Source organism: Phoca vitulina, unplaced genomic scaffold, assembly GCF_004348235.1.
Source record: "Phoca vitulina isolate PV1807 unplaced genomic scaffold, GSC_HSeal_1.0 scaffold35, whole genome shotgun sequence".
In the NCBI taxonomy this organism is placed as follows: Eukaryota; Metazoa; Chordata; class Mammalia; order Carnivora; family Phocidae; genus Phoca; species Phoca vitulina.
In genome coordinates, this window is record NW_022589738.1 from 19,693,055 (window position 1) to 19,717,537 (window position 24,483).

A 24,483-nucleotide genomic window follows, 5' to 3' on the forward strand; every position below is an offset into this window, starting at 1 on the left:
ATTGCCTTCATCTAAAAGGCAAAATCAGGGGCGCCTGGGTGGCTCAGTCGGTTAAGCGACTGCCTTCGGCTCAGGTCATGATCCTGGAGTCCCGGGATCGAGTCCCACATCGGGCTCCCTGCTCGGCGGGGAGTCTGCTTCTCCCTCTGACCCTCCTCCCTCTCGTGCTCTCTGTCTCTCATTCTCTCTCTCGCAAATAAATAAATAAAATCTTTAAAAAATAAAAATAAAAATAAAAGGCAAAATCAAATTTCCCCATCTCATTGACAAGCAGATAGTACATCTTAGAGCCAGGTGCCTAGGCTAAGCTCCCAGCACAAGGGGCGGTGGGGGTGGGGGGTAGGAACACTGTCTTCCTTGATGTTTCCATTTCAAAGCAATGGCTTCCAGGCCCCTAAGAAAAACATTCCTGGGTTGTAATGCTGACAAAAGGCTGATTTAGCCTTTTTAAAGATTTACATATATATCCAAGGGGCAGAGGAAGGATTTACAAATACCAGTTTTCTTAAGGAAATGCTCTAAGGGAAGGGGGAAGGGTCTCTGTTTTGGTTACAGGGGAAGTTCCATGTTTTTATTTTTAATTTTTTTTTTAATTTAAATTCAATTAGCCAACATATACTACATCATTAGTTTTTGATGTAGTGTTCAATGATTCATTAGTTGCATATAACGCCCAGTGCTCATCAAATCATGTGCCCTCCTGAATGTCCATCACCTAGTTACCCCTACCCCCCACCCAATTCCCTTTCCGCAACCCCTCAGTTTTTTTCCCTGGAGTCAAGAATCTCTCATTGTTTGTGTCCCTCTCTGATTTCTTCCCATTCAGTTTTCTCTCCCTTCCCCTGTGGTCCTCCGTGCTATTCCTTATGTTCCACATTTGAGTGAAACCATATAATTGTCTTTCCCTGCTTGACTTATTTCACTTAGCATCATCCCCTCCAGTCCCATCCATGTCGATGTAAGTAGTAGACATTCATCCTTTCTGATGGCTGAGTAATATTCCATTGTATATATAAACCATATCTTCTTTATCCATTCATCTATGGAAGGGCATCTTGGCTCATTCCACAGTTTGGCTACTGTGGACATTGCTGCTATGAACATTGGGGTGCAGGTGCCCCTTCTTCTCACTACATCTGTATCTTTGGGGTAAATACCCAGTAGTGCAATTGCTGGGTCGTAGGGTAGCTCTATTTTTAACATCTTGAGGAGCCTCCATACTGTTTTCCAGAGTGGCTGCACCAGCTTACATTCCCACCAATAGTGTAAGAGGGTTCCCCTTTCTCCACAACCTCTCCAACATTTGTTGTTTCCTGTCTTGTTAATTTTTGCCATTTTAGCTGGTATAAGGTGGTATCTCATTGTGATTTTGATTTGTATTTCCCTGATGGTGAGTGACGTGGAGCATTTTTCCATGTTTTTAACCTTACCCCAAGCCATAGTTCTCCCAGGGGCAACTCAGGTTGTCCTTGACAGCTGTCTTCGCAGGCAGTGAGTTGCACGACAGAGCCTGGGTAATCTGCTGCTTACTAGCAGCCTGGAAGCCAGCTTCAAAGTTGCTCACCACACACACAAACCTGAGAAATGCCAGGAAACAAGCGTTTAGAGCCTTGCTTTCTTGTCTTACCCAGCAGAGCATGAGAGACCCATGGAAGAGCGTCTTCCAACTCCACTGGGACAGAAAAAAAAACTTAAGGCAGTGACTTCCCTTTGTCCTCCAGGGATTCTCTGCTGTTTCTCTTGGGCCACCCGGGAGAGGATAGGGAGATAGGTTGGGGAGCAATTTGCATGTCCCACTACCATGTCTTTACCTAGAGCAGTCCCTGAATGGGAGGGACCCCCTTTGGACTTTATGAACATTCACAGAACAAGCCCATGAAACACCATACCAGTGATGCGTTTAGCCATGGAAGCCACAATGACTGTACCCTGAATTGGCCCAAAGCCCCCCTACCCCGCACCCCCGTCACTTTACCTTCCTTTGCTCGCTAATCCGTACCAAAACCCCATCGGTTGAATTGGGTGTTCCCTTGCCCCCTTGAGATCAGATAGGATGGTCTCAGGTACCTGTCTCCAACAGAGCTTTAAAAATCTGAGCGCTCCCATCCCTGAAGTTCTCCAGAGTACTCGGGGGTATGTATGGCCTTTGGTCCCTCTTGGGAACAGAGAGCCTCTGGCCCACCCCTGATCATTTCTTCAAAGCAGCTGAGTTCAGGGTCGAAAGAGAGGAAGGGGTGAGGCATAAAGTGGGAGGGTGGATCCATGCCAGCCAGCAAGTCTTTATGTTTACCTTTGGGTTTGAACCATGGAGCGGCTACTCAGGGCTTACCCAAATGAACATCTTATGTTTTCAGGATGCACAGAGCTCTGTGTCAGGTGGCTAGGTCCTCATGTTTCAACTTCGGGGATGCCTCGATTCCATAGCCACAGCCACGTTGCTTTCTAGCTGTGCCTATTGGCTAACTCATGCTTTCCAAGGACAGTGGCACCTTTTTCTTTTTAGGATACCCACTTTAATCTGGGGGCACTCGCTGCCCATTTTCATGATAGCATAAGGGAGGAAAAAGTTTTCCTTGACCTTCTTAGGGTCCCCGGCTGGGTCTGAAAATGAAACTGACAAAGACAGATCAATAAGAGAAGAGCATGCATATTCACTTAATATAAGTTTTGTGTGACAGGGGAACCTTCATAAGGTCAGCATATTCATTGCTGGCTCCCATGGACTTCCCTCAAAGGTCCCAGGTCCCAGAGATTAGGATGTAAACATCTTTATAGTGGCGGTGGTAGGGTCATCATTCTGCCTACCAGAGAGGCCCACGAGGCCCTCATTCTTCCTTTTCCAGAAAGCCACATCTCTGGGCGAAACCATTCCTAATCACCCAAACCTCCAAAGAACTGTGAAGGGTCTGAAATTTTATCCCGTTTGCAAGCTAACAACTTAGCCTGCCACAGTTTCATGGAGGCTGGCAGAAGACATGAGACTGCTGAGTCAGAGACAAAGGACTTTTGAACACTCAGGACAGTTGTGGGAGCCACTGTGAACATTTGCCACTTCTCGAAGCCCCAGTTCCCACAGGGTGACACAAAGAGGGCCAGAGGACATGCACATGCAGTGGGTTCCATTATATGGGAGGAACCCCCAAACCTATGGACCCCAAATCTTTCATAATGAGCAGTAAGCCTGCCTGATCTTTGCCCGGAAGGAGAAATTATCTCTTTTTAAAAAAGATTTTATTTATTTATTTGACAGAGAGAGGGAGATAGAGAGCACAAGCAGGGGGAGCAGCAGAGGGAGAGGCTGAGCCTTCCTGCTGAGCCACCCAGGCACCGGACATTACCTTGAGTATAATTTATATAACCTGTCCCTTGCTCTGGAGTTGGGGGACTCTATCTTTTAAGGCTATTTGCTGTATAAACATGCTTGAAAAGACAGTTCGGCGGGGGGGGGGGGGGGCGCCTGGGTGGCTCAGTGGGTTGAGCATCTGTCTTTGGCTCAGGTCATGATCCCAGGGTCCTGGGATCAAGCCCTGAGTTAGGCTCCATGCTCAGCAGGGAGTCTGCTTCTCCCTCTGCCCCTTCCCCCAGTTCATGTGCGCTCTCTCTCTCTCTCTCTCTCTGAAGTTCAGAAAAAAGGCAGTCAGTGAGGCTGCTTGCAAGGCATGCAGAAATGTGAGACGCCTGGAGAATTGTCTCAATAGTCTCTCAAGTCCCTTTTAATTTGTAACAGGTCTGACACTTTCTCCTCCCTTGTGTTTTTCCCCTTGCTATTTATTTGCTGAAGAAACTGGGCCCTTTGCCCTGACCTAGGTCCCACAGTTTTGGAATTTGCTAATTGTATTCTGGTGGTTGTTTATTTAACAGTTCCTGTATCTCCATTTTAATTTGAACTGATAAACCTAGAGGCCTGATCAATTGAGATTTAATTTTTTTGGCAAGAATACTTCATAGGTGGTGGTGAATGCTTGCTGGAGGCATGTAATGCCTGGTTATCTCTCTCCATGTGTTCAGGGGTCATCAACCTGATCCAGATTGTAAAGTTCCTTCAGTCTTTCACCTGATAGTTTTCCACCCTTTGAAGATCTCTGCTTTTATTAGCACCTGTTAGCTGGAATACTTCTGCAAAGAATAAAGTTCCATAACCCACTATTTATCCTAAAGTGCAGTACTTAGAGGAAAGATAATCATTTTTTAGAATTTCAAAAAAGATTTTATTTATTTGAGAGAGAGAGAGAGAGCACCCACAGGCAGGGGGAGGGACAGAGGGAGAAAAACAAGCAGACTCCCTGCTGAGCGGGGAGCCTGACGTGGGACTCGATCCCAGGACCCTGAGATCATGAGCTGAAGGCAGATGCTTAACCGACTGAGCCACCCAGGTGCCCCAGAAAGATAATCATTTTAATATGAAACTCAAGTCATATCTCTTTCCTGATATATAAAACACTTCAATGGTGATCTACAGGCATACCTTGGAGATCTCTCAGGTTTGGATCCAGACCATTGCAATAAAAGGAATATTGCAATAAAGCGAGTCAAATGAATTTTTTGGATTCCCTGTGCATATAAAAGTTATGTTTACACTACACTGTAGTCTACAGAGGGTGCAATACCATTCTGTCTAAAAAAATGTACATACCTTAATTAAAAAATACTTTATTGCTAAAAAATGCTGACCATCACCTGGAGCTTTCAGTGAGTCATAATCTTTTTGCCAATGGAGGATCTTACCTCAGTGTTGATGGCTGTTGACTGATCAGGGTGGTGGATGCTGAAGGTCAGGGTTGCTGTGGCAATTTCTTAAAACAAGAGAACAATGAAGTTTGCTGTGTCGATTGACTCTTCCTTTCACAAATGATTTTTGTGTAGCATGTGATGCTGTTTGATAGCATTTTACCCACAGTAGAATTTCTTTCAAAATTGGAGTCAGTCCTCCCAAACCCTGCCACTGCTCTATCAACTAAATTTATGTCATATTCTGAACCCTTTGTTGTCATTTCAATGATCTTCACAGCATCTTCACCAGGAGTAGATTCCATCTCAAGAAGCCACTTGCTGGGGCACCTGGCTGGCTCAGTCAGTAAAGCATGTGACTCTTGATCTCGAGATCATGAGTTCACACCCTCTGGTGGGTGTAGAGCTTACGTAAAGCCATTTTCTTTGCTTATCCATAAGAAGCAGCTCCTCACCCATTAAAGTTTCATCGTGAGACTGCAATTCTCTGACATCTTCAGGCTCCACTTCTAGTTCTCTTGTGCTATTTCTCCACATCTGCAGTTACTTCCTCCACTGAAGTCTTGAACCCCTCAAGGTCATCCATGAGGGCAGGTTGGAATCAACATCTTCTTAACTCCTGTTATGTTGATATTTTGACCTCTTCCCATGAATCATGAATGTTCTTAATGGCATCTAAAATGGTGAATCCTTTCCAGAAGGTTTTCAATTTCCTTTGCCCAGATCCATCAGAGGAGTCACCATCTCTGGCAGCTATAGTCTTACAAAGTGGATTTCTTTTTTTTAAGATTTTATTTATTTGACAGAGAGAGACACCGTGAGAGAGGGATCACAAGCAGGGGGAGTGGGAGAGGGAGAAGCAGGCTCCCCGAGGAGCAGGGAGCCAGATGCAAGGCTCGATCCCAGGACCCTGGGATCATGACCTGAACCGAAGGCAGATGCTTAACGACTGAGCCACCCAGGCGCCCCGGATTTCTTAAATAGTAAGACTTGAAAGTTAAAATTACTCCTTGATCCATGGGCTGCAGAATGAATGTTGTGTTAGCAGGCGTGAGAACAGCATTAATCTCCTTGTCCATCTCCATCAGAGCTCTTGGGTGACCAGGTGCATTGTCAGTGAGCAGCCATATTTTGAAAGGAATCTTTGTTTCTAAACAGCGGGTCTCAACAGTGGGCTTAAAATATTCAGGAAACCATGTTGTAAACAGATATGCTGTCATCCGGGCTTTGTTGTTCCATTTATAGAGCACTGGCAGATTCGATTTAGCATCATTCTTTTTTTTCTTTAAGATTTTATTTATTTATTTGACAGAGAGATAGAGAGAGAGCACAAGTAGGCAGAGCGGCAGGCAGAGGGAGAGGGAGAAGCAGGCTCCCTGCTGAGCAGGGAGCCCGACGTGGGACTCGATCCCAGGACCCTGGGCTCATGACCTGAGCTGAAGGCAGCCGCTTAACCAACTGAGCCACCCAGGCGCCCCGATTTAGCATCATTCTTAAGAGTCCTGGGATTTTCAGAATGGTAAATAAGCACTGGCTTCAACCTAAAGTCACCAGCTGCATTGGCCTCTAACAGGAGAGTCAGCCTGGCCTCTGAAGCTTTGAAGCCAGGCATTGACGTCTCTCTAGCTCTGAAAGTCCCAGCTGGCATCTTCTTTCAAACAGAAGGCTGTTTCATCTACGTTAAGATGTGTTTTTTAATGTAGCCATCTTCGTGAATGCTCTCAGCTGGATCTTCGGGATACCTTGCTGCAGCCCCTCCATCAGCACTGAGCAGCCAACACCGGCGCTTTTATGTTAAGGAGACGGCTTCTTTCTTTGCACCTCATGAACCAGCCTCTGCTAGCTTCAGACCTTTCTTCTGCAGCCTCCTCACCTCTGTCAGCTTTCACAGAATTCAAGAGAGTTAGGGCCTTGCTCTGGAGTAGGCTTTGGCTTAAGGGAATGCGTTTGCTCATTTGGTCTTCTTTCCCAGACTACTACAACTTTCTCCACATCAGCAAGAAGGTTGTTTCGCTTTCTTATCATTCCTGCGTTCACTAAAGGAGCACTTTTAGTTTCCTTCAAGAACTTGTCTTTGCGTTCACAACTTGGCTAACTGGGGCAGGAGGCCTAGCTTTGGGTCTAAAGTGAGAGACATGTGAGTTTTCCTTCCACTTGAACGCTTGGAGGCCATTGTACGGTTATTAATGGGTCTGATTTCAATACTGTTGTGTCTCAGGGAATAGGGAGGCCCAGGGAGAGGGAGAGAGATGAGGGGGATGGCTGGTGAGTGGAGCAGTCAGAACACACACATTTATCAGTTAAGTTCGCTGTCTTATATGGACGTAGTTCATGGCACTGCAAAAGTTACAATAGTGACATCCAAGATCACTGATCTCAGATCACCATAACAAAGAAAATAATAATTAAAAAGTTTGAAATACTGCGAGAATTACCAAAATGTGACACAGACACAAAATGAGCAAATGCTGTTGGAAAAATGGCGCCGATAGATTTGCTCAATGCAGGGTTGCAACAGACCTTCAATTTGTTTTTGTTTTTGTTTTTTTAAAGATTTTATTTATTTATTTATTTGAGAGAGAGAGAGAGCACATGAGAGGGGGGAGGGTCAGAGGGAGAACAGATTCCCCGCTGAGCAGGGAGCCCGATGTGGGACTCGATCCCGGGCTCCAGGATCATGACCTGAGCCGAAGGCAGTCGCTTAACCAACTGAGCCACCCAGGCGCCCCACAGACCTTCAATTTGTAAAAAATGCAATTAAGTGAAGCCCGATAAAACAAGGTACGACTGTATTATGAAAAGAATTTACACTGTTTTCATGATCAGACTCTAGCTTACTTCCTGGATTTTTTTTCTTATAATCACCTGCCTGATATATTTTACAGTCTTCTCTCCTTTTTACAGAGCTATTCCTTTTTTCCTTAATTACCATGTATTTTCCTTTCTCCACACCTTTCTCTTTATCTTTCTTAGAAAATATTTTCCCCCATTTATCTCCGTCGTACTTACTTCCCCCCCCCCCAAGATTCTGTTTAAATGCTACCAACTCTAAGGACCCTAGACCTACACCTCCAGTAGAACTACTTTCTCTTTGGGGCCCACAGGGTACCCTAAATATATTTCTAACATGCACTTTTGTTTTCTGTGTTTTTTGAAACCGAGTTATATTTGAAAGACATTGAATTATATATAGTTTGATGAGTTTTGACAAATATATCTATGTAACCACCACTCAAACTAAAATACAGAACAGGTCCATCACCCTCTTGACCAGTCAATATCCTACCCCTGAGGCAGCCATTTTTAAGATTTTTAATCCCTATAGATTAGCTCTGCTTGTTCTTGATTATCATTTGGTCTGTGTTTGGCTTCTATTTCTAAACGAACAAAATATTTTGGAGAGTCATTCAGGTTGTGTCTGTCACCAGCTCTTTCCCTTTTATTGCTGAGTATTCCGTTGTATGAATATAGCACAATTTGTATATGCAGTCACCTGCCGATGAACATTTTGAATGTTTCTAGTGTTTGGTTATCATGGATAAAGCTGTTGAACATCTTTTCATATGCTTTATTGGCCATTTGTAGATCTTTTTTGGTGTCTGTTCAAGGATTTTGCCCATTTAAAAAAGTTGGATTATGTGTCTTTTTGTTATTACTTTGTAGGAGTTCTTTTTTTTTTTTTTGAACTAACATCATCGTTCTAGAATATTTTTTTTAACGATTTTATTTATTTATTTGACAGAGAGAGACACAGCGAGAGAGGGAACAGAAGCCCGGGGAGAGGGAGAAGCAGGCTTCCTGCCAAGCAGGGAGCCCGATGTGGGGCTTGATCCCAGGACCCTGGGATCATAACCTGAGCCGAAGGCAGATGCTTAACAAGACTGAGCCACCCAGGCGCCCCTAGAATATTTTTTTTATTTTATCATGTTATGTTAGTCACCATACAGCACATCATTAGTTTTTGATGTAGTGTTCCGTTGATTCATTGTTTGCGTATAACACCCAGTGCTCCATGCAGTATGTGCCCTCCCTAATACCCATGTAGGAGTTCTTTCTACGTTCTAACTATGGGTGTTTTGTGTATGTATTGCAAATATTTTCTCCCAGGCTGTGTCTTGATTTTTCATTTTCTTAATGGCATCTTTTGATGAGCAGAAGTTTTAATTTTGGTAAGGTCCCATTTATCCAAATTTTCTTTTATATTTATTGTTTTTTGTACTATGTCAAGAAATCCTTGCTTGACCCAGTGTTGCAAAGATATTCTCTTATGTTTTCTTCTATGGCACTTTTAGTTTTAGGGTTTTTGTTTGTTTGTTTTTTGTTTTTTTTTTTAGTTTTAGGGTTTTTTTTTTTTTCCTTTTTTAAAAATTGAAATATAACTACATGGCGCCTGGGTGGCTCGGTCGGTTAAAGTGTCTGCCTTCGGCCCAGGTCATGATCCCAGGGTCCTGGGATCAAGCCCCGCATCGGGCTCCCTGCTCGGCGGGGAGTCTGCTTGTCCCTCTCCCTCTGCCCCTCACCCCCACTCATGCTCTCTCTCTCTCTCTGCTCTCTCTCTCTCAGATAAATAAATAAAATCTTTAAAAAAATGAAATAGAAATATAACTAACATAAAATATCATGTTAGTTTCAGGTGTGCAGTCTTGATTCAACAATTCTATACCTTAGTCCACGCTCAGTACAATAAGTGTAGTCACCATACATTATTACAGTATCATTGACTGTATTTCCTTTGCTGTACTTTTCATCTCATGACTTATTTATTTTATAACTGTAAGTTTGTACCTCTTAATCCCCTTTATCTATTTCACCCATCTCCCCTCTCATCTCCCTTCTGGCTACTAACCAGTTTGTTCTCTATATTTAAGAGTCTGGTTTTTTGTTTGTTCATTTGTCTTGTTTTTTAGATTCCACATATAAGTGAAGTCATATGGTATTTGTATTCTCTGTCTGACTTATTTTACTTGCCATAATACCCTCTAGGTCCATCCATGTTGTCACAGATGGCAAGATCTCGTTCTTATGGCTGAGTAATACGTCATTTTATATACCTTCTTTATCCATTCATCTATCAATGGACACTTGGATTGCTTCCATCTCTTGGCCCTTGTAAATAATGCTGCAGTTAACAAAGGAGCATATATCTTTTTGAATTAGTGATTTCATTTTCTTTGGGTAAATACCCAGTAGTGGAATTGCTGGATCATATTTTTAATTTTTTGAGGAGCCTCCACATTATTTTTCCCAGTGGCTGCACCAGTTTACATTCCCACCAACAGTACACAAGGATTCCTGTTTCTCCACATCCTCACCACTTGTTATTTCTTTTTTATTCTAGCCATTCTGAAGGGTATAAGGTGATATCTCACTGTGGTTTTGATTTGCATTTCCCTGATGGTCAGTGATGTTGAGCATCTTTTCATGGATGTCTTTTTTGGAAGGATTTCTATTCTGGTCTTCTGCCTATTGATAAATCAGATTATTTGGTGGGGTTTTTTTGGAATTGAGTTTTATAAGTTCTTTATGTATTTTGGATATTAACACCTTATTGGATATATCATTTGCAAATATCTTCTCACATTCACTAGGCTGCCTTTTTGTTTTGTTGATGGTTTCCTTTGCTGTGCATAAGCTTTTTATTTTGGTGTAGTCTCAATAGTTTATGTTTGCTTTTGTTTCCCTTGCCCGAGGAGACGTATCTACAAAAAATGTTGCTTAGACTGATGTCAAAGAGATTATTGCCTATGTTTTCTTCTATGGGTTTTATGGTTTCAGGTCCCACATTTAAGTCTTTAATCCGTTTTGAATTTATTTTTGTGTATGGTGTAAGAAGGTGGCCCAGTTTCATTGTTTTGCATGTAGTTGTCCAGTTTTCTCAACACCATTTATTAAAAAGATTTTCTTTTCTCCACTATATATTTTTATCCCTTTTGTTGTAAATTAATTGACCATATAGGGGTGGGCTAATTTATGGGCTCTGTCTTCTGTTCAATTGATTTAAAGTGTCTGTTTTTATGCTAACATCATACTGTTTTGATTGTTATAGCTTTGTAATACAGTTTGAAATCTAGGTTGTGATACCTCCAGCTTTGTTCTTTCTGAAGATTGCTTTGGCTATTTAGGGTCTTTTGTGGTTCCATAAGTATTTTAGGTTTGTTCTATTTCTCTGAAAAATGCCATTGGAATTTTGACAGGGATTGCAGTGAATCTGTAGATTGCTTTTGGTAATGTAATATTTGGTAATTTGGTAATATCTTAACAGTATTAATTCTTCCTATCCATGAGCACAGAATATCTTTCTATTTACTTGTTTTATTTAGTTTCTTTCATCAATGTGTTATAATTTTCAATGTATAGTTCTTTTACCTCCTTGGATAATTTATTCCTAGGTATTTTTCTTTTTCTTTTTTTTTAACATAGGTATTTTTCTTAATGCAGTTATAAATGGGATTGTTTTCTTAATTTCTTTTTCTGGTAATTCATTATTAGTGTATAGAAACACAACAGATTTTTTTTTTAATTTTATTATATTATGTTAGTCACCATACAATACATCATTAGTTTTTGATGTGGTGATCCACGATCCATTGTTTTTGTATATTGATTTTTGTGTCCTGCAACTTCATTGAATTCATTTTTTAGTTCTAACAGATTTTTTGGTGGAGTCTTTAGGGTTTTCTATATATAATATGATGTCATCTGCAAATAGTGACAGTTTTCCATCTTCCTTTTCGATTTGGATGCCTTTTATTTCTTTTTCTTGCCTAATTGCTCTGGCTAGGACTTCCAATACTCTTGAATAAAAGTGGCAAGAATGGGCATCTTTGTCTTGTTTCTGATCTTAGAAAAGCTTTCAGCTTTCCACTGTTGATTATGATGTTAGCTGTGTGCTTGTCATATATGGTTTTTATTGTGTTGAGATACCATCTCTCTATGCCTGCTTTGCTGAGAGTTTTTATCATAAATGGATGTTGAACTTTGTTAAATGCTTTTTCTGCATCTATTGAGATGATAATATGATTTTTATCCTTTATTTTGTTAATGTGGTGTGTCACATTGATTGATTTACAGATGTTGAACCATCCTTATAGCACTGGAATCCCATTTGATCAATTTGTAGGGTTCTTTTAATGTATTGTGGAATTCATTTTGGTAATATTTTGTTGAGGATTTTTGCATCCGTATTCATTAGGGATATTTAGCTGTAATTTTCTTGTCTTGTGGTGTCCTTGTCTGGTTTTGGTATCAGGGTAATTTTGACCTTGTTAGATGAATTTCAAAGTGTTCCCTTCTCTTCTGTTTTTTGGAAGAGTTTGAGAAGGATTGATATTCTTCTTTGAATGTTTGGTGGAATTCTTAGTGAAGCGGTTTGATTCTGGACTTTTCTTTGTTGGGAGGTTTTTGATTACTGATTCAGTCTCCTTATTAGTATTCAGTCTGTTTAGATTTTCTATCTTTTCATGATTCAGTCTTGGTAGGTTGTGTGTTTCTAGGAATTTATCCACTTCTTCTAGGTCATCCAGTTTGTTCGCATATAATTGTTCATAGTAATCTAGTTGGTTATTTTTATAGTTCTTCTCAGTTGAACTATCCTATTATTCTTTCACTGTGAACATATTTTTCTTTATGTTCTTGAGCATACTTATAGATAGCTGGTTTAAAATCCTTTACTGCTAATTCCAGCATTTAAGTCAGTTCAGGGTCAGTCTCTGATTGCATTTCCTCTTGAACTTCTTTTATTTCTCTCAATACCTTTCTGTTTCTTTCTATGTTGATTATTTTCAACTGTATCTTGGTTGTTGTGAATCATATATTGTAGACATTTTGAATTCTGTTTAGTTCCCCTGAAGATCGCTGATTTTTTTTCATTTGGTTTAGCAAGCACTTAATTTGGCTGGACTCATATTGGCAACTGTCTCCTCTATGGTGTGTGGTAGCTCAAATTTAGTTAATTTATTTACTCAGCCAGAGATTAGGAAGAGTTAACACATAGATCTCAGGCACCTTTTTCTGTGTGACTTCTCCCTTGTCTTTCTGGTGGTCATGATGACTGCAAAACTCTCCTTTGATTTTTCAAGTTCAGTTAAGACTGAAGTTTTTCTAGTGGAATTGCAGTTACCCTGCATGGCATGACTAGGTCTTTTTACAAGCTAAAGGCTGTAAACTTGGTAAACCCATCCAGTGCCATCCCTTCTAATTGTCAGTTCTCTTCCAGTAAATACCTGATTTTTGTTACTCTTCAGTATCTCCAGATAGTTTTTTTTTAATATTTTGTTCAGAGTGTAGTTGTTATCTATGTGAAAGTTGGTCTGATAAAATTAATTCAGTCATACTGGAACTTGATTATTGTTAATTTTTGTATGTGGTGTAAGGTATGGGTCAAGGTTTGTTTTTTCCTCCAAAACTTATATCCATTGTTCCAGCACAATTTTTTGAAAAGACTTTTCTTTTCCCCATTGAATTACTTTGGTACATTGGTCAAAAAACAGTTGTCCATATGTGTATGGTTCTGTTTCCGGACTCTCTATTCTGCTCCATTGATATATCTGTTTGTACTTACATCAACACCACACTGAAGTATCTAAAGTATCATAGCTTTATAGTAAGACTTATCATTACATATAAATCCTCAACACTGTTCCTTGCTTTGGCTATTCTAGATCCTTTGCATAGCCATATACACTTTAACATTTCCTTGCCAGTTTTTACCAGAAAGTTGACAGATAATTGGTTGAACAAGTAGAAGACAAATGAGTATGATGATAGAAAATTTCAACAACACTCAGCCAACTTGATTTATATATTATAGAATACTACAGCCGTCAACAGCTGAATATACATTCTTTTCCAGGGACACATGAAACATTCTTCCGGATAGACCGTATGTTGAAATCATACAGAGTATATTTTCTCACCACTACAGAATTAAATTAGAAATGAGCAATAAGAAGAACCATGAGAGACGATGGACTCTGAAAAACAAACTGAGGGTTCTAGAGGGGAGGGGGGTGGGAGGATGGGTTAGCCTGGTGATGGGTATTGAGGAGGGCACGTTCTGCATGGAGCACTGGGTGTTATGCACAAACAATGAATCATGGAACACTATATCTAAAACTAATGATGTAATGTATGGGGATTAACATAACAATAAAAAAATTAAAAAAAAAAGAAATGAGCAATAAAAAGGCATGAAGAGAAAATGGTCATATTTGTGAAGAATTAATTAGAGCAAGGCCAGCTGGTGCTCTCAGCAGGGTTGAGCCGGCCCCACCGACCCCCTCCCCCTGCATGGTGTCCTCTAGCCCCCTGGGACCCGCCTACAGGGTTAGCACTGGGGGGGCAGACTGGGGAGCCTGTGGTGGGGGAAGGGGGCCTTCCTCCTTGGAGCGCTGCAGGATCCAAAGTTAAAAAAAAAGTATGCATGCTTCCTTCTAGAAGTTCTAGAACACAGGCAGATGGAGCCTTAGCTGCTGCCTCGGTCTTCAGTGCCACTGCCACTGCTGCCCACCACCAGCCAGCATGTCCTCTGCTCACTTCAACCAGGGCCCCGCCTATGGGTTGTCCGTTGAGGTCGAGAACAAGCTGGCCCAAAAGTGTGACCACAAGTGGGAGCAGGAGCTTCAAGAATGGATCGAGGGGGTGACAGGGCACCGCATCGGCAACAATTTCATGGATGGCCTCAAAGATGGCATCATTCTTTGCAAGTTCATTAGTAAGTTTCAGCCAGGCTCCATGAAGCAAGTCGGTAAGTCGACCCAAAATTGGCACCAGCTGGAAAATATTGGCAGCTGCATCAAGGCCATCACCAAGTATGGGGTGAAGTCCCCTGACATTTTTGAGGCCAACGACCTGTTTGAGAAAACCAACCACACCCAGGTGCAGTCCACCCTCCCAGCCCTGGCCAAGACGAAAGGGAATAAGGTGAATGTAGGGGTGAAGTACGCAGAGAAGCAGGAACAGAAATTTGAGCCAGAGAAGCTAAGAGAAGGGCAGAACATCATTAGGCTACAGATGGGCACCAACAGATTTGCTAGCCAGCAGGGCATGACAGCCTATGGCACCCCGTGCCACCTCTGTGACCCCAAGCTGGGCAAGGACCGGCCCCTGGACCAGGCCACCATCAGCCTGAGGATAGGCACCAACAAGGGAGCCAGGCAGGCCGGCCTGACTGCATCTGGGACCAAGCAACAGATCTTTAAGCCTGGGCTGGGTATGGAGCATTGTGACATGCTCAACATCAGCCTTCAGATGGGCAGCAACAAGGGGGCCTGGCAGCAGGGCATGACAGTGTATGGGCTGCTGTGCCAGGTTTGTGACCCCAAAAACTGCCTGACGCCTGAATACTCAGAGCTGGGCAAGCCTGCCCGCGACCACCACCCACACAACTGCTACAACTCAGCCTGGGGCCCTGGGCCCCCCAACCCTGCCTTCCCTCCAGGGAGGCCAGCTGGTGCTCTCAGCAGGGTTGAGCCGGCCCCACCGACCCCCTCCCCCTGCATGGTGTCCTCTAGCCCCCTGGGACCCGCCTACAGGGTTAGCACTGGGGGGGCAGACTGGGGAGCCTGTGGTGGGGGAAGGGGACCTTCCTCCTTGGAGCGCTGCAGGATCCAACATTGAGTAGGGTGTTCCCAACAGCACCCAAAGGACGCACTGAGCAAAGCTACCCCTAGCTGTCCCCTGACTCCCTTACAGGTGGATTCCCCCAGGACAAGAAGTTCCCCCCAAGCAGAACCCCCAGAGCCCAGGCTCGGCCTGCCCCTCCCCATTCCTGCAGTGGAAGCAAACTGCATGCCCGGAGGCCCAGTGGACACGTGGTTTGGTTTGCAGCGACTGGCATATGTGGATGGGACGGTGGCGTTTGTAATGCGAGCACTTTCTTTTTCTCTTTCACTGGAGCACAAAAAATGGCTGTAAAATTAAAACAAAATAAAAAAAATAAAAGTTATAGAACACAGACTTCCCATTAAAATGAACAACAATAAAGAAACCCCCCCCCCCAAGAAAATGAACAACAAAATAGGATCAAGGTCAAATCCTGTACAAAATTATTAAGACATGTTAAAAATGAAAGACTGGGGGCGCCTGGGTGGCTCAGTCGGTTAAGCGTCTGCCTTCGGCTCAGGTCATGATCCCAGGGTCCTGGGATCGAGCCTCCGAATCGAGCTTCCTGGCCTGCAGGGAGCCTGCTTCTCCTGCCTCTGCCTCTCTCTCTCTGCCTCTCATGAATAAATAAATAAAATCTTTAAAAAAATGAAAGACTGACTTAATGTCGTATACAACGAATAGCAAAGGTTTACGATTAGATATTTGTATGCTACACATTACATATAACTAGGTATTTAATAGGCATACTGTATAGCATATTCTGGTGAAAAAATCATTAAAAACAATTTCTTACTGATCCTCTCCCTATCCCCCGCTGCTGACCCTGTCACGTTGAACGGGACTGTGTTGTTACAGGTCTCCGTGTCATTCGAGGATGTGACTGTGGACTTCAGCAGGGAGGAGTGGCAGCACTTGGACCCTGCTCAGAGACGCCTGTACCAGGATGTGATGCTGGAGAACTACAGCCACCTGCTCTCAGTGGGTAAGCCCAGCCCTTCGGAGAAACTACGAGGAGCGTGTTATGGGTAAAACTGTATCCTCCAAGTAAACTGTGTTGAAGTCCTAACCTCAGTTAGGACTAAGCACCTCGGGATATGCTCTTTTTTGGAATTGGGGTCTTTACAGAAGTAATCAAGCTTAAACGGGGTCTTCTGGGTGGGTCCTAATCCAGTATGACCGGTGTACTTAAAATAAGGGAAATCTAGACACAGAGACAGACACACACAGAGGAAAGACAGTGTGAAGACACGTAAGGAAAAGAAGATGGCCACGCCACTGGAGTGGTGCATCTATAAGGCGACACATGCCCGAGGCCACCAGGAGGTAAGAGAGAAGCATGGACGAGTTCCTTCCCGTATTGAAGGTTCTCCTTCAAAAGGAGCATGGCCCTATTGACACCTTGATTTCAGACTTCTGGCTTCCAGAACTGTGACTCAGTGAATGTCTGTTGTTTTGAGCTGCCCAGCTTGTGGTACTTTGTTATAGCAGCCCTAGGAAACTAAGACAGATTTTTGTAATATGGAAGCGGCTTTGGAATTGGACAATGGGTAGAGGCTGGAAAGGTTTTAGGTGCTTGATAGAGAAAGCCTAGATTGCCTTGAAGAGATTCACTGGTAGAAATACGGACGTTAAGGGGGCTTTGGGTGAGGTCTCAGATGGAGTGAGGAGTGTGTTACTGGAAACTGGAGGAAAGGAGATCCTTGTTACCAAGTAGCAGAGAACTTGATTGAACTGTGTTCTGTTGGGTGAAAAGCAGAAAGCGTAAGTGATAAACTTGGATAGTTAGCTGTGGAAATTTCTAAGCAAAAGCGTTAGAGGCATGGCCTGTGCTCTCCTTGCTGCTTACAGTAAAATGTAGGAAGAAAGAGAGACATTGGAGAGGAATTGTTAGTAAGAGAAGAAGCAGAACTTGAAGATTTGGAAAATGCTCAGCCTGTCCATAGTGCGAAAACTGAGATGGACTCCGGAAAGAACACCAAAGGTATGGACAGCCAGTTGCTAAAGAGATCAGAAGTATGACCTGTGGATCCCATCAGCCATGTCAGTGGAAATGCTGCTAGCTTTGACCAAAGAGGACAGAGACAGGAAACAATGAGGGAAGGCTGTAGGGTGTCTGTTCCGCTGTGCACATGCATTAGCCTTCTGGAAGGGGGATGAATGATTCCAAGGATGGTTCTGAGGCCAGGATGGCTGCTGCTGCCAGCACAGGCCCAGAGGGCCCAGGCTGGGAAAATGGGATGCAACAGACCATCACCTCCTCAGTTCCAGAGGGCAAGCCACCGACTTGGTTACCGGCCTGAAGGGGCAGAGCCGCCACCCAGGGTCAAGGGTGTGGAGTTGCCACATCTCATCTGAGGTCACACCTCCTAACAGCATCGTGCTCTCTCGAATTCGCTCTGCAAAGTGCTTTTCAACGTTCCCTTCCAGTACTTGTTGACAATTGAGTTTGTGCCATTAGTTAGCCTTAGAAGGAGCTTGCCACCCACCTTGGACTGCATCCCCAAGCAGCACAACTCCGGGAAGACTCAGGCACAGTGCTCCTGGGCTGCTACTGACCTCACACCATCTGCAGGCTGGGCCTTGATCAGAAGGACTTGGGCCCCCTCTGAGCGGGTCTCCACCGCTTGCCATATTTCTTGTGTCCCAACACTGTGTGAGGATTCCGCACTGGGCTCTTCCATGTTCACTGACCATTACCGAAGTAGTCCTTGTTAGGTTTCCTTTCTTCCACCTATGAATATGCTTAACTTCAGTGAGCAAGTAAACTGAGACCCAGTAGCAAGCCAAAAGCTGTTTCTCAACAGGAGAGCAGTTATCCCCAGAGGATGATAGAGCTTTGCTCCCAAATCCCAAGATTTGCTCTGTGGTTCACCTAGGGGCCTGTCAAAGGCTCCATCCCCATCTGCCACCGACACTTCAAGCACCACTGGATCTGCCAGATCATATGGCCCCAGTAGCAGCTTGAATGGCACTCTGGACCTTTGCAGAGCCTTCTTTTGTTCCAGGCTCTGCTCAAAACTAGCAGTTTTTTGGATCACATGGTAAATGGGGCAGAATAACACACCCAGCTGAGGAATATATTGCCTCTGAAGTCCATAGAGGCTCAGTAGCCATTGTCCCTCTTTTTACTTGTAGGAAGAGCCAGAGGCAAAAACTTATTCTTCACTTAGAAATTTCTAGGGGTCCAGTGGGTCCATACCGCTCTACCCCTAGAAATTTCCCCAAGGTAGATGGCCCCTAAATTGTGGTCAGATTTATTTCCTACCCTCTGCCATATAAATATCTTACAGTAAGTCAAGAGTGGTTACTACTCCTCATTCATCAGGTGCAGTCAGTGTAATGTCATCAGTGTAATGGACCAACGTGATATCTTGTGGAAGGGAAAGTCAATCAGGATCCCTACAGACTAAATTATGACGTAGGGCTGGAGGGCTGATACACCTCTGAGGTAGGACAGTGAAGGTATATATATAGTTGGCCTTGTCAACTGAAAGCAAACTGCTTCTAGTAGTCTTTGATAACAGGTATTGCAAAAAAAAAAAAAACACAAAAAACCAACAACAACAACAACAAAACCAAAAAGCATAAAACAAACCCACACACTTGCCAGATCAATAGCTGTTCACCGGGTACCAAGGGATGTGTTAGTTTGTTTAAGCAGTAAACCCACATCTGGCACAGCAGCTGCTATTGGAGTTACCGCCTGGTTAAATTCGTGATGATCCACAGTCATTCTCCAAGATCTGTTTGTCCTCTGCCCAGGCCAGAGAGGTGAGTCGAATGGACATGTGGTGGGACTCACTACCCCTGCATCCTTCAGGTTCTTGGTGGTGGCATTGACCTCTGCAATTCCTACAGGAATGCAGTATTTCTTTTGGCTTACTGTTTTCCTAGTAGAGGCAGTTCTAGCGGCTTCCACTTGGCCCTTCTCACCATAATAGTCCTCACTCCACAGGTCAGGGAACCAGTATGGGTATTCTGCCAGTTGCTGAGTATCTGTATTCTAATTCTGCATTCCTGAACCTGGGAAATAACCACAGGATGGATTGGGGGGCCTGCTGGGCCCCCTGTGAGATGGAGCTAAGCTGAAAACTCAGTTGATGACTTCACTCTCATTAGCCCCTGTGCTGTCTGGTGGGCCACGGTGACATCTTGGGTCTCCTGGAATTCGTGTCAGTTCAGAACTGGTCTCCAGTAATCTTGGAAAAGCCTCGTTATGTCCTTTCCCTCCCTGCACACTCACCCTGACAAAGGGCTGTAAATCCCTTTAGGGAAGAGAAAGATTAGCAGTATACATTTTGACAGTGTAGGGGGGTCCTTCCTCAAGGGACCCAGGCTCCCCTTCATTCAAAGGGTTCTGGGTCTGTAAACTGACTCAAGTCTGAAAAATGATTGAGGAGCTGAGACTCTATGTATCATGTTAGACTTCTGTTCACTTGACCTAGAACTCTTTTCTTAATGCAGATCAATTAAGAATTTAATAGACAGCTTATCTGTTTCTTTTCTAGAGACACCATGATCAACTGGCCAACACCATGGGTCTCTGCAGGTCAGACTATTCTGATCACTGGTTTGACCCTGCTGTCCATTATAGTAACCGTGTCTACCTTGCATTTAGCAATTCACTGCCCCCATTTGGCCCCTGTCACCCCAGGATCCAACCACTCCCATGGCATTGGGGTTTCCCGATTTGTGTCCTACAGAGAAGAGCAATCACAGAGCTCTTCAAGAACACCGCCCCCCTCACAAATTTGCATGTCCCAGTCATGGTAACGAGTGTTCTCTGGACAGCGTGGGAGAGCATGTCTTACATGCTAAATCCACTCTAACATGCCAGTCTCCCCAAGCCCTTGGATACCTTTCTCTGTAGTATATAGCACTTCTCCATTTCAGTTGCATTTTGTACAAGCCACGTTTTGATCCATGTTTCAGCCAACCAAACAAAATGTTTGAGCCCTTTCTAACCCCTCAAGCAGCAACATTAAATTAAGAATCTGTGTAGTGTGCACATACCAGCACATTTGGCCTGATCGATCCAACTTTATGTCCTTTCCATTATCCCACACTCTTAAATATCTATTTGTACCTAGGTTTCCCAGCTTTCTGTCTGTATAAACCGGACAAATAATGCAGAGCTCTTGCACCTCCTCGTGGATTACACTATACCTCCCCCTTTGGGCCCTGATGAGACTTGAGTCTAGTTCTAGGTCTAGAAGCAAATAAGGGTAGTGGGGGTATGTCGTGAGAGAAATCAGCAGTACCTTGCAAGGCAAGTACCTCAGGGGAGGCCATTGTGGGGTCCTCAGGCAAAGTAGGGTTAATCTTCTCAGACGAGGGTTTCTACAGGGCTGCTTCTACTCAGAAAGAAGACTCTTCAGATCTTAGAAGTTCAGTGTCCTCATATATGTCCATTCCAAATTTCTGGATCCCATTCCTTTTCAGTCAATTCCCTTACCTTAATAGCAGACACCTGTAAGGTTGGGAATTCAATTTGTGTTGTAATGTGGCCACTCCCAGGATGAGACTCTGGGTTTGGTTTCCGGCAATATCAGCTCTGTAGCTACAGAGGTTAGGGGTTTCTTTCAGGACAGACATAGAAATTTTCAGGTCGTTTATGCAGCGCTTGAGCTGGGAAATCAAATCCCTGAGTTCATCCTTCCATCCCCCCCTCCACTTTGTCCAGCACAATTAGGAGCAACCTGGCAATCTTATTATACTTGTAAGTTTGACAAAAATTTCTAAGGTGTCAAATACAAGGTCACCCAGAACCATGCCTCTCACAAGCATTTGATTAGGAGTATCCAGTGGTGGTATTTCGCATATCTCTTTTGCCACATCACCCCATGGACTCTCAGTGTACTCTTTACTATTGGAAATAGAGTCATTAGTGCCTTCAAATCTAATCAGAGTAGGGAACCAATTCTAGAAACCCCATAACCTGTTCAGAAAACTCATTCTTAGTATTCTGTTCCTCTAGTGTCACTTTCAAAATCTGTTATGGTTCTCCAGAGAAATGGAACCAATAAGGTATGGGTATGTACATATACAGAGTACACACACACACACACACTATAAATACACACATACACACCTACCTAGAGAAAGACAGAGAGAGAGAATGAATACATATACACAGAGTCCGGGGAAGAGATTTATTTTAAGGAACTGGCTCGCCTGATTGCAGGGACCGACAAGTCTGAAATTTAAAAGGCAGGCCTGCAGGCTGGAAATTCGAGTGAGGTGATGTTGTAATCCTAAATTCGAAATCTGCAGGACAGGCCAGTAGACTGCAGAACCATTCCTTGTTCTCTTTGCCCGCAGCAAACACAACAGATTGTGGTTCTTCACCTGGTGGGGTGACCCAAAACATCATTCTTTTTTTTTTTAAGATTTTATTTATTTATTTGAGAGAGAGACAGCATGTGTGTGCATGCACGCACACATGCGCATGTGCAAGAGGGTGGGAGGAACAGAGGCAGAGGGAGAAGCAGGCTCCCCGCTGAGCAGGGAGCCCGATGCGGGGCTCAATCCCAGGACCCCGGGATCATGACCTGAGCCGATGGCAGATGCTTAACTGCCTGAGCCACCCAGGCATCCCCCCACCCCCCAAACTTCATTCTTAAAGGATCTAGGCCATTAGTAGTTCTGCCTGAATTGGATTGTTATAGTTCCTGCTGACTTTCATCACAGGGCACAGCAGTACTAAGAAATGCCCTAAGGGATTGCATGTGTTCCAGACTCTCTCTTCCTTATTTCCATTGTGGGGTAGCAGGCCAATTTCCCCTGACTAGTCAACATCAGTCACCCCAGCCAGCGCAGTAACTTCCTTCTTTGCCTTTTGATTCAGAGACATGAGGAGCCCAAAATGTCCACGTGACAGACTTAACTTCCAGTTCAGTAGAATCACTACTGTGTCTCCTGGTGGAAGCGTTCCTCCCTTTGGAACTAAGAGAACAGCAGAGCATAGGGGGCACAGGAACAGGAAACAAATATTTTGCTAGTGGACCAGTAGAGGTGGTAGTGAATGGTGCCACTCCTGCCCCGGGCCAACAGGGTGGGGCCACCACCCTGGTAGGCTTGGAGGACAGAACATTGAGCCAATAAGAATTACTCTCAGGACGCCTGGGTGGCTCAGTAGGTTGAGCCATTCATTGCCTTCGGCTCAGGTCATGATCCCAGAGTCCAGGGATCGAGTCCCACATCAGGCTCCCTACTTGGGGGGAGCCTGCTTCTCCCTCTGCCTGCCATTCCCCCTGCTTGTGCTCTCTCTCTCTCTCTCTCTGACAAATAAATAAAATCTTAAAAAAAAAAAAAAAAGAATTACTCTCAAGCCTTAAAATCTAGTGGGCTTTGTCTTGCTAGTTTTTGGACCTTCTTGGGATCTGTGATCCCTTTTTTCATTCCAATCTCTCCCTTTGGAATGGGAATGTCTGTCTTATGCCTGTCATACCATTGCATTTTGGAAGCTGATGATTTGTCTGCTTTCACAAGGTTTGTGTGGAGAGAAGCTGCCCTGAGATGACTCATACTCACATCACACCCATAACCAATTTGGGTGATTTAGATGATAAGATTTAAGACTTTGAGTTGATGTTTAGATAGATTTTGAATTTAAGACTTGATGCTGGAATGATTAAGACTTTTGGGGATATTGGGATGGGGTTAGTATATTTTGCACACGGGAAGGACATGAATTTGGTGGGGGGGGGGTGTCAGAGGGCAGAATTTTTTAATGGGTTGAATTGTGTGTCCCCCTGAAAAAAAAACATACGTGGAAATCTGAACCCCCAGTATCCCAGAATGTGACCTTATTTGGACATAGTGTCTTTATAGAGGTAATCAAGTTAAAATGAGTTCATTGGAGTGGGCCCTAATCTAATATGACTGGTGTCCTTATGAAAAAAAAGGGAAATTTGGGCATAGAAATAGATACATATATGGGGTGCCTGGGTGGCTCAGTCAGTTAAGTGTCTGCCTTCGGCTCAGGTCATAATCCCAGGGTCCTGGGATCGAGTCCTGCCTCGGGCTCCCTGGTCAGCGGGGAGCCTGCTCTCCCTCTCCTTCTCTCCCCAGCTTGTGCTCTCTCTCTCTCAAATAAATAAATAAATAAAATCTTTTTAAGAAATAAAAGAAATAGACACATATAAAGGGAAGACGATGTGAAGACACATAGGGAGAAGATGACCATGTGATTGGAGTGATGCATTTACAAGCTAAAGAAACATCAAAGAGGGGCTCCTGGGTAGCTCAGATGGTTAAGCATCTGCCTTCAGCTCAGGTCATGATCCCGGGGTCCTGGGATTGAGCCCCGCATCGGGCTCCCTGCTCTGCAGGAAGCCTGCTTCTCCCTCTCCTGCTCCCCCTGCTTGTGTTCTCTCTCTGGCTATCTCTCTCTCTGTCAAATAAATAAAATCTTTAAAAAAAATCAAAGACTGCCAGCAAACAAGCTAGAAGACTCAAGGAAGGATTCTCCCTTATATCTGCCAGAGAGAGCATGGCCCTACTAACACTTTGATTTCAGACTTGAGGCTCCAGAAGCATGAGACAATGACTTTTTACTGTTTTGAGCCACCTAGGTTTTGGTACTTTGTTACAGCCGCCCTAGGAAACAAACACAGAGCCTCTATGAGAGTATTTCCATTCTCAGCTGCTGAGTACTCTGAGCCATCTGAAGTGTGTGCTGGTGACGTCCTTGATTGGCCTGAGATCCTTCAGTCCATTAACCTCTGTGATTATTACTCTTTTCCCAATGAAATGTGGTTACTTTAAAAAAAAAAAAAAGTGGAAAGCAGTTAGCTGGACCCAATTCTATCATGTCCTATTAACAGGGTATGAAGTTCCCAAACCAGAGGTCATCTTCAAGTTGGAACAAGGAGAGGAGCCATGGATTTTGGAGAGAAAAACCCCACATCAGAGCTGTTCAGGTGAGTGAGTGCAACCTAGGCAGATGGGGGGCATGAAAACACTTTTCATTTCCTAAGAAGCGTATGCCTTTAAAATGCTATTTATTGCTACCTTCTTGGAGGATCTCAACTTTGGAAACTGCTTGAGAAGAGGTAACATTGGCCTCTTAGGTACCAGACTATTCTGTCCCTTTATATCCCTTAGTGTGATCAACTGTCTTTTTTGCCTGGCTTTCCTCTGGGAGAA

At 43.8% G+C, this 24,483-nt stretch overlaps 2 protein-coding genes across 6 annotated transcripts in view; both read left to right on the top strand.

The window, feature by feature from the left end:
* The window catches only part of ZNF81 (zinc finger protein 81), a 104,355-nt gene that overhangs the window by 56,696 nt on the left and 23,176 nt on the right, over positions 1-24,483 (top strand). For all 5 annotated transcript variants that reach the window (XM_032426598.1, XM_032426597.1, XM_032426593.1 and 2 more), the window contains exons 4-5: positions 16,189-16,315; positions 24,162-24,257. In XM_032426598.1, the coding sequence (XP_032282489.1) occupies positions 16,189-16,315; positions 24,162-24,257 (223 nt within the window). The remainder of the gene's footprint in view (positions 1-16,188; positions 16,316-24,161; positions 24,258-24,483) is intronic.
* On the top strand, positions 13,915-15,345 carry LOC116645976 (calponin-1-like). The gene has a single exon (XM_032426471.1). It carries the CDS (start codon positions 14,248-14,250, stop codon positions 15,343-15,345), a length of 1,098 nt encoding a protein of 365 aa, XP_032282362.1. The 5' UTR covers positions 13,915-14,247.